We start from the raw sequence: 16,167 nt of genomic DNA on the forward strand, positions 1-16,167 counted from the left end.
AAATTTTTCTTCAATTAAAAAAAAAGAAAGCACTTGATTCCTCAACACTACCATCCTGTAAACTAAGCGCATCAAAAGCAAAGACTTAAGAGAAGCAATGCAAGCTTTTGTGTTTTCTCTTTCATTTATTGAAGAAGACATTACCCATTTCCAGTTTTATCCTGGCATTTTGGTATGCGAGCTACAGTCTCTACAGAGAATAATCCACATGTCGGTCGTCCGAGAGCATGAGAGCAACCCGATCAGGGGCCCATAACAATGAATGCCTTCATGGAAATACCCAATAATGAGATATTTCTCCAGGTGCGCAGCAGTTGTAGAATTCAATCTTATTTTTAACTTTCCAGGCAACTTTAGATGTCTGACATCTTAATTGTTGTCCTCTTCTTTCACTGATGATAATGCCCACATATTACACATACATCAACATAATCTCCATGCGATGCAGGGCAATGAAAATACTTTTGAGGTCAGGGGAGGGCACGGACTTAGCTATCACCTCTTAGACCCACGAACAGGAGTGTGCAGTGACGAGACACATTATCGTCACCCATGTGTAGCTCTTACTTAGGAACTTGATGGAATTAACTGAAATCTTGAAACACATTAAAAGTTGAATTCTACTTTGGAAGTTGGGAAGAGCAATTCCTTCTCTGGCTGTGAAATACTCCATTCGAGGATTCCAGCATCGCTTCTTCCAGGTGACACTGGAGGAGCTGGGGCCTCAGGACAACAGAGAGCAGCGCTGACCTCATCTCGACGCAAGTCGTGGGCCACATGCAGCATCTTTCCTACACTAAAGTCACGTTCCTGACCTGTCTAGGGCCGGCCATGCACAAGGTAACCTGTGGGCGGCTCGTTGGGCCCGGCTGGTGGTGATCGGAACCCTGGAAACAAAGGGGAAAAAGGTTTGATTAAATCGGCTGAGATGGCTGTACAAGGCACGCTTGAGAGGAAAGCACCACTCGTCAGATGAGATAAAAGGAGGGTGCAGAGAGGAACACAAATGTCAACACCTGCCCTTCCTTTACCTAAATATTTTCAATAACACACATTCTAGGAATGTCCCAAGTTCAGGCCCTAAAGAGTGATCCATCTCCAAGAACCAATATGTATTTAGATGAAGGCAAATTGCTGCAAAGATGCACTGTTTTGTCTTTCAGTTTTCCAATGGGAATTCTAGCTTTTGAATGAAAACAGAAACTCTTTCTAACCTTAATAACCGGGCACCGGGCTCCTGTCAGGAAGGCGGGAGGTCTTGGCCATTCTCGCTCTGAAGCATCATCCCCTGCAACCCACCGACCCCTCCAGAGGTCCCATGGCCTGCTGAGGAGCGCTGCCCATTAAAATACATGAGACACACTTTCCTGCCAGTGCCCAGAGCACCAGCTCAGATTCCGGGCCAGCATGGTTGCACTTAACATCCTAAATAATGCAGCTGGTCACCATAAATGATTCACACGGTGATGGGATGGCACTGAGTCTCAAGGACAGGCCCACTCCGGCTCCTGGTCTCCATTGATCGACTCCCCGTTGCACAGACCTGGGGAGCCAACGGGGCTCCCTCAGCCACAGGCTGTGGAGTCCCGCTCTCACTGTCTGCCCTTTGTTTCCCCTGCGGGTGGCACGAGTGCATGGCTGTTTGCTAAATTTATCAAGACTTTATTTACGTCGATCTCAATAGGGGAGTGACAAACAGGGAAGATCCGATCCAGGTGCCAGTTGTGCCATGTGCTCATCCCCCAAACTGACAGAACAGAGCTGCCTAGAATAACCAGAAATGGGACCCACCATGTATGGAGGCCTGGAAAGAAGCAGGCAGTGGGGTGAGGGTTGTTTGCTTTAAATATTCATCAACATGCAAAACATTCCCAAACCCCATGGATTCAGGTAAAAATAAAAGGCGCTTGCCTTTCTCATCCACTGTGATTTTTTAAGAATTTCTAGTTGTACCCACTGGTTTTGTCCTAATGCGCCTTATGGGAGGTTCCACCTGAGTTCACTATACTTTGCCAACAGAAACTCTTATCTGGGAAATAATGTTGGTGCTAGAACCGCAGATTTGGTTGGAACAGAGACAATCAGGGTAGAAAAGTGGCATGTTTTGGTATGTGTCAGTTTCGGTATGTGTCAGTTTCAAAAAAAATCAGTCTCTATTTTTTTCTTCCTTCTAAACCTTCCCACAACGTCATGCGTGGCCTGAGGTCTCTGCAGCCTAAAACCCTGTCTCTTTCGCTCACACCGAATTACAGTGCTCCTTTGGACCCACCCAAAACTGGGAGGCTTTCAGGGGTCCCCCAGCTCCGTGGACTCTGCTGAGACCTTCCTCCTGACACCCATCACGATACCCCACCGGCATCGCAAATTCTTCCCTGCACTTGGCGGCAAGCTCAGGGCTTTGGGTTCATGAAACCCCAGTCCTTCCAAAAGCACAGTTATAAGGCCACCCCCAGATCCAAGAGATGGTTTTTTTCTAGAAAGAAATCTACAGTCAGACACGTGTTATGTTTTCATACCGGGCCACCAAATATTTTCCGCCAAGCACATCAGTCACAGGGCAGGTGGTAAAAATACCCAACTGTTGGCCTGATTTCCTACCATCGGACCCAGAAAGTCAGGAAGAGGCTCTGGAGTTTGCATTTAAACAAGCAGCCACAGGGGCTCCCTGTACTGAGACCCACGGCCAAACCAGCCGGGCACCTGGGTGAACATCTGTGTGAGGTGCACTTTCAGGTGTGGGAACCATTCTTTAGGATCCAGGTACAGGAAACGCACCCCCGTTTCTGCCTTCAGAGGCAGGAGCAAGGACTACTTCCTCTAAGCCTCTGATAAGCAATGTCACAGCCATGGGAGACCCCGGCCAGTGAGTGGGCTGAGAGGTGGGGTGAGCAAATAAGGGGCGTCCACACAGCCAGCAGGTACCTCTTCCCATAGTACACGACCCAGCATCACCCCACAGACCTGACCTACGCCAGCCACCGACCTTGCAGCTTCCAGCCATGGTGTCTGCTTTCTGCAGTCAAACCACCAGCACTACAGATGCTGCCCCAGTGACACTGCCCCAGAGACATCGCCCATCTTCTAAGGACTGTCAGCACTGAAAGCATCAAGCGATAACTAGGTTCCCCGAAAATCAATCCCTTCCTGATCTTCCCATGGCAGCGTGGGCCTATGGCGCTCTGGGCCTTCACAGAAAGGATGTTGAAGGAGCAAGAGCTACAGGAAGCCAGTGCAGCAGTGAATAGGTTTTCTCCCCTTCCCGCAGCATTAAAATCCCCGTCTCCCGTTTCAGTAACTGTTCAGTGGAGAATGAAGTGAATATCATGCCCAGTAACACGTGATGAGGATGCGGCCATAGAGGCGCAGGTGCGTGGACACAGGTGTGTGGAGCACTGGGTAGGACAGGAAGTGGTGTTCAAGGCAAGGGGGAGAGTAACCCAGAAACACTACCTGCCCCTCAGAGCGCCACACTCAGCCCCCAGCTGGCTGTGGTCACATCCCACAGGGCTCAGCGTCTGTCCCCCCTCTACCTGTAGAGGAGTCCACATGATTCCAGCAATAGTAGGGCACCGTCCACCCTGGGAGGGGTCCACCCCGACCCCTCTGCCATGTAGTTAGCACAGGCATCATGCATGCCTTGGGCTGAGCAAGTGGTGATTACTGGGTGGCGTGAAATTACAAGCTAGACAAGCTGATCTTTGGCAACAGCCCGCCCTCCATCCCAACGACCCCGCACTTCCACCTTGCTACAACGTAACCAGTGACCCTTAGACCTAGCCCCCTGTGAGGGCCACCGCAGGTGGGTCTAAAACACAGGTGCTCAGGCTGCCTGCCCAACTCTACTGAGCCAGGGTGTCCACAGGTGGGGACCGAGAACCTGAACCTCCCAAAAGCCACCAAGGCCAGCTGATCCCATGCAGGCCTGTGTTCTCTTTGGGCCAAGGACACAGAAGGGAGCCTTGCTCCTAGGCTCGGCCTGGCCCTTTCCTGTAAGTGCTTCCTGAAAACCAGCTCAAGTTCAAGTTTTCTAAATGGGCACCTGCACACAGTGCCTGGGCCTAAACCTCAGAGGCACCCTTTGGTTAGTGATCAAATTGGACCTCTTCCGAACTGCTTGTCCTAAGGTCCCTACACTAAGTTAAAAAAATCCAGCTGGTTGAAAACCCTCTGAAAGTTTCTAGCCCAGACAAAATCAGTTCCCCTGCCCTGAATCCTGTCTGTTCCTTAGGGACCCGGAGCCCCAAGCCAAGATGCACAGCTCCCTGGGGGCCTTATAAACACTTCATGGAACTCAGATGTGTGTGTCCCCAGCCCTCTGGGCCCAGCAGGGTGGCCACTGTTCTTTTTCCACCAATAGATTATTTAGCTGGTTCCATGATTGAGTAGCAGAAACTTCTTAAATTTCTCTCCCTACATAGCTTCAGAACAACACTCGAAGCCGCAGCAGCATCCACGCGGAGACCCGAAACGTCATTCTCCAGCCCTGTCTCCAAACGCATCTAGAGCTCCCCTTTTCCCATCTATACTTCAAGGCGAACCAGCTGACAGGACCCTCTTCCGAATCCCCTCCCCCACCGCCTGCCCCACTCCCCCACCGCAGCCAGGCCTGAGCACGTCGTCTTGTCTCCTGGGAAGACACACGACAGAGAAAGGTCACCACAGAAAAGCCTCGAAGTCCCAACAGAGCTGGGTAGGAGGGAGCCCCTTCATCACCCCAAAACTGCTCCCACTCAGGTCCATGTGTGGGGTTGACAGGTGACATACTTCACAGCCTGGCTGGTGGTGAGTCCCTTTCCCAGCCACCCGTTAATTAAGAGACCAGGCCTTCTAAAGGGAACCTGCTGCATCTCTGCAATTACCCCTCCCAGCACCAGACTCAATGCATCAAACGACAGCAGCATAGACGGGAAGGCCTTCAGCTCAGCATTCTCCTGACGCTCAGCATTCTCCTGACTCCCAGCATGAGAAAGTAGCTTGAACTCACAATCTGTCACGTAGGCCCACCATCCTCTCTTATGCCACAGATCCCTTGTATGTCTTCCTGCCTGGCCACCTTGGCTGCCACCAAGAGCAACCCCAAGGCCCTCCTGCCACACAGCCAAACACCTGTCAGTGCGCCCCTTCCCCTGTCAGTGAAGGCTGGTGTGGCCCACATCACTGGCAAGATGTATAGACTGAGCTGAATCCCAACAGCAGGGAGGGCCAGTACAGCCTGGAGCTGCCCGGGAGCTCAAGTGCACGCTCAGGCGGGGGCTGCGAAGGCCCTGTCTCTGCAGTAGGACCACAGGCTGCCAGCGCCTTCCCTGCAGAACAGAGCCAGGGGCCTGAGCCAGCACGCTGGAGGGAACCCAGTCCCAGGACAGTGTAATAAAAATGTGTCTCTAGGTTAGAGCTGCTTTTCTACAGGTTGGAAAACAGGACTGGTGACATGTATTTTGCCTAATGTGATTTTGGATAAAAAGAATCATATTTTCTGCATATAAACTCGTAATGCATTCACGTGCGACAACCTCACAGACTCTGTGTCAGAAAATTAAAATGCTGGGGACTCAAGGGTCCTGACTGTCTTCTCTAAGTGGACGTCCCTTAGAAGGACACCACCCATCAGAATCTGCCCGACAGCCAACAGCATCTGCACGGGGGCCCTCCCGGGCTGCCCAGGCTCGAGCACCCCACTGCACACCCAACACCCCCATGCGGATGTCTAACAGACACCTCAGGATCTACATGCCCCAGTTGAAACTTCTGGTCTTCCCCCCACAAACCCACCACAAAGACAAGAGATGTCGTGGCCCAGTTCCCTCCAGGGCGGTCGGCTAACCAGAAAATGAGCCAAGTTCACGTTCTCCCCTCGTTCATCCATGGCCACAAGGCAAGGGTTTTCCAACGGCAAAAAAAAAGTCCAAAGGGGGGAAATGGCCTAACTCACCTGCTGAGCTTGCCCGCTGCTCTGCTGCTGGGGACCGCTGGCATACTGCGGCTCCGGAGGGAGAGAGGCGGTCTCTGCAACAGAGGGGGGACCTTGGAGTCACACGTGAGGACACCAGGCTACGCCATCTAAACTATCCTGATATGTAAAGAGGGGCATTGGTCTGAGCCAAGCACCCCCGGAATAGAGTGATCCTTAACCACCAACAGACTGTTTTTAAAGTTGCCTCGAGGTTACACGCTTTCAGAACATAAGTATCCCAATGAAATAAAACTATGGTAGCCAGACTGGAAATCAGTGTCTTTCTTGACATGTGCGTCTCACCCAGAGACAAGATGGACCCGCAGTGTTCACTGCTGACCGAGGGAAATAAACCAACACGGGGTGGATGGGAAAAAAAGAAGCAGCGAGGTTTGGCTTGGGCCCTGATCCTGGTCAAGCTACTTGATTAATGGCTCTAAATACGGATGAATACATACTCGCTCACGGGAAATTTTGCAAGAAGCTGAGATGGCATTATCAAAGGGAGCAGTCCACTCTGTGTGGAAGTCTTGAACCTGTGCATCTGGCGGTGTGGACTGTCCCATGGCAAAGGGAAAAGAATGGGCTGCTGGGAATTGTTCTAATTTTATCCACAAAAAATGATTTTCAGGCCTCTTAGTGAGGATCAATTAACTGAAAATCCTTCTGTGGAATGTGTTTTGCAACAAAACTTATTAGGGCCAGGTCTCCCTCCCCCGCTCCGCTAAGGAGTAGTTTTTCTACCTTAGTCAAGGACCCTTGTTCAAACCCCACCCCTGCCTCTGCCTAGTGAGTGTCCTTCCGAGAAGTGCCTCCATGAGGATGTATCCTCTCAACAAAGGACACTGAGAAGCCACAAAAAGTCTCTTTAAAACTGGGTTGCGTCCATCAACATTCCCCCAGGCTCTGTGAAGGTGGACGAGAACAGGTTTCTCGCCAAGTCCCAGTTCCGCTCGGCCCAAGCTGAGGATCCGGGCAAGGTGCCCCCCGTGCACTAAAATGCCTCCTCACAAACTTTAAGGTAGAAGGCTTTAAAGAAAGAGGATGCATGAAAAAAAATTATTTATAAAAACACGCAAGTTCCTACGTCACTTTATTTTTACGTGTTAGACAAACTAGGTGGGGTTTTTTGCTGTTGGTCTAGTCCTGGAACATTCCCAGTTCTGGAATTTCTCCTTCTCCTAAAAATCACCCAGAAAGGAGTCACCAGCCCAGCTAAGCCACCTGCCTTGTGGAGGAGGTGAAGCTTGGTGAGCGCCCCCCCACCCCACCCCCAGCATTCCCAGGTCTTTCCCTGACCCGCCCATCCACTCACGTTTGGTCCTCTGCTCGTCCAAACTGTATCCATAGTTTTCATTTCCACTTCTTAACTTTGGCTCAAGAGTTTCCTTGTTTGCCTTCACATTTGGAGGTTTCCTAGAATTAGACCATTTTTTAAAAACCAAGTGTTAATGGCCATGGATCTTTTGTTCACACCGCTCTGCCCAGAACATTCTCACACATTGAACTGACTGCAAGCCACAGCTTGGCTGCTGGCTCTGGAGGGTGTGAGACTTGGGACGGACACTCCCAGCCACCCACGAGGCTGGCAGACAGCCTACGTCCTCACACACTCCCGTGATGGGGAGAGATGGAGCATCAGTGTGAGAGGTCCGTGAGCTCCACTCCCAAGTCATATTCAACTCTCTGAACCCAGAGACCAAATAAAGCAGTGATGGCAAGCTGCAATCCTCAGGCTAAATCTGGCCCACCACCTGTTTTATAAATAAAGTTTTATTGAAACACAGTCATGCCTGTCTGCTTCCATGTTGTCTATGGCTGCTTTCATGGCACAACAGCAACGCTGGGCAGCTATGACGGAGAGCATGTGGCCCACAACACCAAAAGTGCTCACTATCTGACCCTTCATAGAAAAAGCCTGTGACCTCTAAAATAAAGCAACAATCACTGCAGCTTCCCAGGGACACGAAGTGTGGCAATGAATGGCCAAAGATGTTTAAATGTCCGTGCTTGACCACTAAAAATTTATTACAAGGAAATATGCCCTGGCTGGCGTAGCTCAGTGGATTGATCACGGGCCTGAGAACCAGAGAATTGTGCTTCAATTCCCAGTTAGGGCACGTGCCTGGGTTGCAGGCCATTTCCCAGCAGGGGACGCACAAGAGGCAACCATACACTGATATTTCTCTCCCTCTCTCCTTCTTTTTCCCTCTAAAGATAAATAAATAAATTTTTTAAAAAAGAATTTATTAGAGGGAAATAATCTAAGATACATGCAAAGATTTACTTGGAGGAATGTTCACTCATGAGCTAGTCACAGCAGCAAAAACTGCAAACAACCTCGGTGCCCCACCGTAGGGGACTAGCAAAATAAATGCATCTCTGCAGTGGAATCCCACGCCACCTGGAGAAATGATCACAGGTGAGAAAACCGCAGGAGAGTTCAGGGACGCAAAACCTGTCTCCCCAGGCATGGTAGAACAGTGCCTGGCACACATCAAGCCCTCAGAACATACGAGCTATTAGCATTGCTACCATTGTCACATTCATTGCTGCCGCTGTTATCAGGACAATGGTTCTCCTCCCGTTGTCCTGCCTAACTGTCGATTGCTGTTCAGTGACTACAGTCACCTAATATCCCAGCGACTAGAAAAGAAAGATGCTGCACAGTCGGCAATGGTGAGCCAAAGACCCCAAGCTGCTGCCACCCAGAGACAGCTGTCTAGAGAAATGCCAGATTCACGATCAGGGTCACTTTTCCTTTCTGTCCTCTTGCCCTAAGACTGGCCCCAAAAGAGGCATAATTTCAGGTTGCTGTTTTGTGGTGCCCTCAGAGAAGGGGCGGCTGCCTCTCTCACAACACCCCCCACCCCAGGGAGGGTGTGGGGTCCGAGAGCAAAGGGGTAGATTCTATTATACTCGAATAACCATCTTCATTCACCACGGGTAGCCTAAAGCTATTTGACAATCACAGCATTTCAAAACACATGTAATAAACTACTGACAACTAGATGTGGTTTTGTTTTAACACCCCCACAAATCCACAGCTGTCTAAAAATCCCTCCCCTTAGTACACTTATAATTAGGTAAATATTGCAGACACACACTGGCTATTGAATTATTATAAAGTCCTCGACAGTTACCTTGAAAGTGCTTGCAGCTACCCCTGGACAGCTGCAGGAGTGGCAGGAAGTCCCGGTCCCTCCCCGCCGCCTGGCCTGTCTGCCCGGTCAGTTTCCTGCACCTTCTTCCCCCATCCAGCTGGCCTCACTGTTTCCCACCACCCCGGAAACTCCAGCAGGACCTCTGCCAGGCTCTCAAACACCCTTGAGCCTTGACTCAGAGCAGGAGGGACGACAGTGATGGTGCAGAGTGTCCTCTTGTGGAAAGAGCTGCAAATGCCAGGCACCAGGTAGAAACTCTTCATTTTCCCCAGTGAGCCAGGAACCGTGGAGGTGCAGGGTGACAGCCCACCCGATGTGCTCCGCACCTAACGAGCCCTGTGAGCTTGTGATGGCATGGGGGGGTTTCGGAGTTGTCCCCTTTCAGTGCTTCGTTGTGAGTAGCAGAACCTTAAAATCCTTCAGTTATATGGGGTGTGTGTGTGTGTGTGTGTGTGTGTGTGTGTGTGTGATATTGGTGGTGTTTGCTTGCTTTTCATTTGCTCAGGTTTTCAGAAAGTAGATGTGACTTAAACTCACCTTACTTCACTTTGATAACTGGATTCTGAAAAAAATTACATCAGCAGAGTCAGGACATTTATTCTGAAAATAAAATCTCATCAATTTTATAGACCTCCCCCCTGATTTTAATACATTACTGAATACTGGTGACCCAGTAGGTATTAAGTTCCCCCACACAGAATTATCAAATGACTTCTATGCATAAGGAAAGTAGAATGCATTATTCACTATCATTAATGTGAATCACCCCTGAGTACCTGCACTATGGTAGGTTCCTAAGAAGGACTTAGGGAATTCTGAATGTGACCAGCGAGAAGTAAAGACACCTGTTCACCCTGCTGTCATTCACTCAGTACTTACCTGCTGTGGGCCAGCCCTGTGCTCGGTATTATCTCATTTATTCATTACGGCAGCCCAGGAGGTAGGTGTTAGTGTGATCGTATTTTTAGCAGGCTACACTAGACACCACTAATATTCGCATTACCATATTTTTAACAGATGAGGAATTATATGGCTTAAGCACCATATTTCCGTAATTCTAAAATACATGTTCAATGACTATGTACCAAAGGTGTGCGTTCATACCACTGTGCCCACCCTCCCCTCAAAGGCTGTCATCAAATTGCTAATGTTTCCACTCAGTGGGCTCTTGGATGGGAGGGAGTAGAGACCTTGACCATGAGAAGTAACAGACACACAGCCGCCCCACCCGTCCACCTCTGAAGCCAGGGTTCCTTGTAGCCCTGCTGCCTCGTCCAGGCCTTCTCGTCTCCGAGTTTGACGAAATCCAAAAAGCCGTCATTTTCCTTGTTGTTTTAAGATAATGCTCTCATGCATTTTCAGTTCTAATAATGTCCACTGGTTCACACCCCAAAGGGAACCTCAGGAGGGGTCTCATTTGAAGGAGAGAGGTTGCCTGGTCTCCCTCCGGCACAAAGGGGGTGTCGCTGGTGCGCCTGCCAGGACCAACTACAGGAGGTGGGCACCCCCCCTGGAGCTGTGACCCTGAGGCCCGCAGGCCCTCTGGGTAGGGTCCTGGCCACCCTCCCTCATCCCCAGATAACCAGTCAGAACACAGAATTCTCCAGGCACCAGCAAAGCAGAATGTCAGAAATACTTTTGAAAAAAAAACTTGACATGTAATATTTGTAAGGATGGAAATGATTGTCTTGGGGAAATCCCGAACTTGACTGGCTCCTCCACGTCATGTCAGGGTGAAGTGTGTGTCCACTGTGAGTGACAGCCAGTGGGGGCGGGCCTTGGAAGGAGGCTCTCCCAGGCCCTCGCCGGCGCCTGTCATGGAACAGCTCACTCTTCCGTGGGTTTTTAATCCCAAAGTTAAATAAAAGATCGATTCTAGGGTGGATCACAGAAGCACTTAACAGTTTATGGAATGCTCACCACCCACCTCCAGGGTGGTACTTACTCCTATTTTGTAAACGAGGAAGCTAAGAATCAGAGAATCGAGCTTCTGCACACCCTCCGGGGGCCCCCAGCATCTTCTCACGAGGCCAGTGTGGAACAGACAAAAGCCTGTGAGAAGCGGAATCCAAGCAACCAGGACATTCCCCCACTCTGCTGCAGTAGCCAGTGTGGAAGGCAATCCTCCGACAGCACTGAATAACCTTGCTCCCTTCTGAACTACCATGTAAGTTACCCAATAGTTTCCATTTAAATTCCTATTTCACTTGAGTAATCCATCTGTGCCATCGAGGGTAACCCCAAGCAAAGTCCCGTCAAATCTGGGCCAACGGGGGTTCGTGGTCTTTCATTTTTTGTTTCCTAGGGAATAAAGTTGTGTCACAGAATCAGCACCCAAATCACAAACCAACTCACACGAGAGCTGAGGCTAGACCACGCTCTTTGCATGGAATGTTTCACTGAGCGATATATTTTGTGTAAAATGTTTATTTAACCCGGTGCCTGGCACACACACCGAGTGTGCATTCAACAACAGTTAGTGTTAATAAAAGTAAAGATGCAAGTACACTGACATCAAAATATCGATTTTTAAGGCCACTAACTTACTTGTAGAAAATATCCAAATAGAAGTAGTTGAAGGTTTTATAAGACAAAGATAAGGATGGACATGCCCTTCAGCACTCGGAAAGTCCTGCGCCATCCACACTCCACAGAAGCAACCGTTTCTGATGTCACAAACTACCAAACTCTACGACAAGCCCACCCTAGTGTGGAGCCAGACCCCCAAATGAGGCCACTGCCTTCACAGATCTTGAAGAATCTCAGAAGACCCCATTCAGAAGAAATGTGAAATCATTTTTCTTAGTTTTATTTGTACTCTCTCTGTTAACTCTCTCTTGTTTCTTTCTACCACTGCATCAACATTCACTTACAAAGGACGACTTGGAATTCTACAAAATCAGAAACAGTCTTACACTGTGTTTGGATGGATAGGTGTTACGCTAGAAAAAACACAGCACCTAAAAGACAGTTCACAAGAGCCTCATATCTGTGCAAAAAAGCACAAAAAAATCACACACCCAGTCAGTGTCTTTGGTGGTCAAGGAGCCCCCTCGTCACCTTCTCAAAAGCTTGAAGACCTGTCCTCCTGGGGGGCTGGGCAAGGGGGAGCACATCAGGCCCCAAAGGAAATGCTCTCTTCTTTAAGAAGCTTCGCCCCGCTCTGAGACCTTCACATACTTCCTTCTAAGGACCCCGAAAGCCAATGTACTTTGGAAAGAGCTGATGAACTCATGAACTTCAGCTGCTCGTACCAAAAGTGAAAAATACATACAAATAAAAAAATTACCTTTTTCCTGCTTCCTGGAGACACAGCAGCAGCAGAATATTATAATCAGAATGATGATCAGGATGAAAAGCAATGAAAGCGATACAGCAAGTAGGGCTATGGCCCAGGTAGGCAACGAGGTATCTGCCACATCGACCCTGCCTGTAAGGTCGGAAAAGGGAAAAAGAAGCATTTTAATGGTGCTGGTCATGGCTGGGCCCGGTCGTCCCTGGTTCGGCCACACGATAGGCTAGACTATGTTTTGCAGTGATATTACACCCATCTGGTGTGCTACAGCTCCAGGTCATGGGCCAACTTTCTCCCTTCACTGTGCTTCAATATTCAATTCTTGGCAGCATCTCCCATGGCTACACTTACTGCTGCCCATAAACACCTGCTTAGTAACACAGCCCAAGTGCCCACCAGTTAACGGCCTTTCCATGCCCGAAAGAAATGAGGACAAATTGAGGGAGGGTCCCTCCTGAGGGAACCTGGTGCCAAGCCTTCCCTCGGGGCCACCCAGTCCCCACCCACGAATTCATTTTTCATGCAGCAATTGCTCTTCCCTTGGCTCTTCGGGCACCGCCTTCGTCCACTTCGCCCTCTTGTTTCGTCCAGTCCTTACAGAGCTGGGGCGGGAGAAAGGCTGAGCAGGCAGGGCACCCGGGAGGTGGAAGGGGGTGAGGAGGGAAGGAAGGAGGGAGGGAAAGTCAATTCGATTTGTGACAGCCATGCCTTAGGCACAGACGTCCAATGCGCCATCATGTGGCTATCTAAATTCAAGTTTAAATTAATTACAATTATATACAGTTGGATGCTCAGAGCCTCAGATGCACTGGCCACATTTCAAGGGCTCAAGTGCCACAAATTCTGAACACGGCCTTCATCACGGAGAGTCCGGTTGGGCAGCGCCACCTAGCCACGCATCATGGGAACTGCACTGATGTTCCAAAAAGCCTTGACCAAAGACAGTGTCTTTGGTGGTCAAGGAGCCCCCTTGTCACCCCCTCTACCAAAATGAACCACAGTGAAATCAAACCGCATTTCAAGTCATCTGTTTAAACGTGCATTGCTATTCAGTAAAGGCTGCCACCCTGAGTGCCTGGGTGGTATCTCAATGTAAATGTGTTTCATTAGATGCTAGTCATTAGAAAATATTAAAACAACAGACTTCCTAGGGAGGAAGACAAAGTTTGCTTAAAAATCAATGAAGCTTCAACAGGTGGGCCTGGGGCTCCGTGTGCATGGAGCCGTGAAATAGGACGGCCACTGTTTGCTTGTGCCCCCTTTGGCCTCTGACTCACTCGCCTGTAACAGTCCCTGCCCCTCCCCCACGCTGTTCAGAGGCTCGAGAGATGCGTGTGAAAGTGTCAAGAACACTAAGGTGTGATGCACGCATTCAAGACTGAGGTTTGAAAATGTTAGGAGCTTCTGTGTAAGGGAGCCAGCTGGGGTTCCACATGAAGGCCTGGCTTAAAATCCAACAAATAGGCTTACAATTCGTTCACCCTGGACCAAGTCAACACACTCTTTGACGTACTGAAACGCTCCGTCCCCGCTGCAGAAAACTATCAGCGCGCCACGCTTCTGTCAACCCAGTGCTGACACGATCACCTTCGTCTCCACACGAACGCACACACAGCCAGCCTCTGTCCCACGGGGGGGACCTGTTTAAAGACAGGGAAGGGCCACCTCGCTGGGGTCGGTGACTGAATCCAGGAAGAGAGCAGGCAGTCATGTGACCTCACTCCTCTCTTGCCCTTTAATTCAACTGCCGGGTTCAGCCAAGGGATGCCTGCACTCCCCAAAAAGCCCCAAACTCTCCCCAAAATGGCAGCTGGCACCCATGGCTCATTCTCTCACTTCCTATTTGGTGACCACACTCCTTTGGGGTTCAGATCTCCTTCCTGAGCTTCATGCCCAGGAGAGCGCAACACTCTGCCTCCGCTGCAGCAGCACCCAAAGAAGTGCACGGGCGTGTGCCCCATGGGGGTGTATGTAACATGGTCCCAGAGCTGCACAGAAGAGCCTTTCTTACTTCAATAACAATGTTTTCACTTATCAGCTGTGATATGTATGTGTACACACATGCCTACATATCATAGATTTTTTGGTAGGAAACTAATTTTGTAAATGAATATGTGTACAGTGCATTGAAAGAAAAATAAACAATGGCCATATATTGATAAATCAAATATGGTGACAGTGGACGGAACACACAGAATCTCGGTGTGGTCTCATCCTCAATCCAACTCCTTCCTCTTGCAGAGGAGACACTTGGGAAAAAGGGACTCAATGAACCGGTCCGGGGCACTCGGAACAGGAAGACCCAGGGGCCTTATGTGTGTCTTTCCTTTCTGCTGCGTATCATGTCCACTGTGGAATGATCCTCCTGAGGCAGCTACAGCCTGGGTCTCACAGGAGATGGGCAGTCCGGGTGGACACTGCCCGGACACGTGCCTGTAGTGAAGGGTGTGGGCGTGGTGAGTCAGCGCTGGAGAGGCGAGTGTGTTGGGTCTGAGTAACCCGCTGATAGTGACTAAGGAAGATTATCTCCTGGCCCAACACAGCTGGCCTCCCTCCCTACGTCCCTCCCCGCAGCTGCACGCATGTTAGGGCGGCGTCACTGAGTCTGCCGTGTGACTTCAGTCTCAGCTGGGCGACTGCCCTTTTCCCATCTGTGAAAAAAGGAAAAATAGTATTTCCCAGACCCCTTCCCGGGAACGCTCAGAGTTCTGAAAGGGCACACACGACTTCTCGAAACCACCTGGATGAGCTCTAAATGTCACAGCCAGCACGTGCCAGGCACACTCCCGTGCTGACTGGAGGGGACACAGATCTCTGAACCCATCAAATCAAGGACAGTCACTCACTCTGCTGTCCCATGTGCTCTGAGGCAGCGCCTGTCCTAAGCCCTTCAGACATGGGAATCCAATTACTTCTCACACCAACAACAGCCCTCGAAGGTAGGTATGGTTATGCTTTACCCATGAGTGAACCAAAGCACAGAGAAGTTAACTAACACACCCAGTCACGGAGCGAGACAACAGGCCAGCGGGCACCTGAGTCCAGGTCGTCTGAGGTCCAGGTCTGGCTGGTTGGTAGCATCTGATGAGACTTGGGTTGGGAGGAGGGGGCTTTGAGATGTTCCAGTTCAGTGGTCCCCAATCCTATCTACCCAGTAAAGTAACTTGGCTTTTTTTAAATGCCAATTCCCAGGCTCCACACAGACGAGTTAAGTCAGAACCTCTGGGGCAGGTGTGTATGTGTTAAAGCTCGGCAGGGTCAGGCAGCTGGGAGAGAGAACGTCTGCCCTTTTTGTCTCCCATGTGGTTTACACGCAAGAAAATGGAGCCCCAAGGTCAGCAACTTGCCCAAAGTCACAAAGCTAGTGCCAGACCTACAACTCGGGACTGTCACTCCGGCCATGATTCTCTGCCCTCAGAACTGCCACTTCTCAAGGAGCTAAGATTATACCGAGCAGTCACTGCGTTCTACAAGGTGCCCATGTGGCCCACAGAGGTTGCTTTGGGCTCCCGTCTCACAGCCGGTCCATTACAGGAAGAGAAAACCCCCCAGTGGGCAGGGGGTGGCTTGACCAGGCTTTCAGTCGGGTGTGTGTCTGCAGTGCTTGAAGCCTGAAGCACTTTCAGTATGGCCCTTTCAATATGCTTTCCTTTAAAAGAAAAATCAATGAGTGCTTCATACAAGTTTTTGTTTGAAAGAATTAGATTTCCAAAATTGCCATTGGCTTTCTTCTTTCAATGATTTAAAGGCATCGTTTG

General features: G+C 50.0%; 1 protein-coding gene across 1 annotated transcript in view; it reads right to left on the reverse strand.

Moving 5' to 3' along the window:
* Positions 1–339: 339 nt before the first annotated feature.
* The window catches only part of IGSF5 (immunoglobulin superfamily member 5), a 35,253-nt gene continuing 19,425 nt past the window's right edge, over positions 340–16,167 (reverse strand). Inside the window, exons 5-9 of the mRNA XM_037144615.2 lie at positions 12,404–12,544; positions 9,652–9,676; positions 7,266–7,366; positions 5,930–6,003; positions 340–887 (exon numbers count right to left, since the gene is read on the reverse strand). Of these exons, the coding sequence (XP_037000510.2) occupies positions 792–887; positions 5,930–6,003; positions 7,266–7,366; positions 9,652–9,676; positions 12,404–12,544 (437 nt within the window). The 3' untranslated portion in view covers positions 340–791. The remainder of the gene's footprint in view (positions 888–5,929; positions 6,004–7,265; positions 7,367–9,651; positions 9,677–12,403; positions 12,545–16,167) is intronic.

This window comes from Artibeus jamaicensis, unplaced genomic scaffold, assembly GCF_021234435.1.
Source record: "Artibeus jamaicensis isolate MK-2021 breed Jamaican fruit bat unplaced genomic scaffold, CSHL_Jam_final scaffold_474, whole genome shotgun sequence".
NCBI classification, from domain to species: Eukaryota; Metazoa; Chordata; class Mammalia; order Chiroptera; family Phyllostomidae; genus Artibeus; species Artibeus jamaicensis.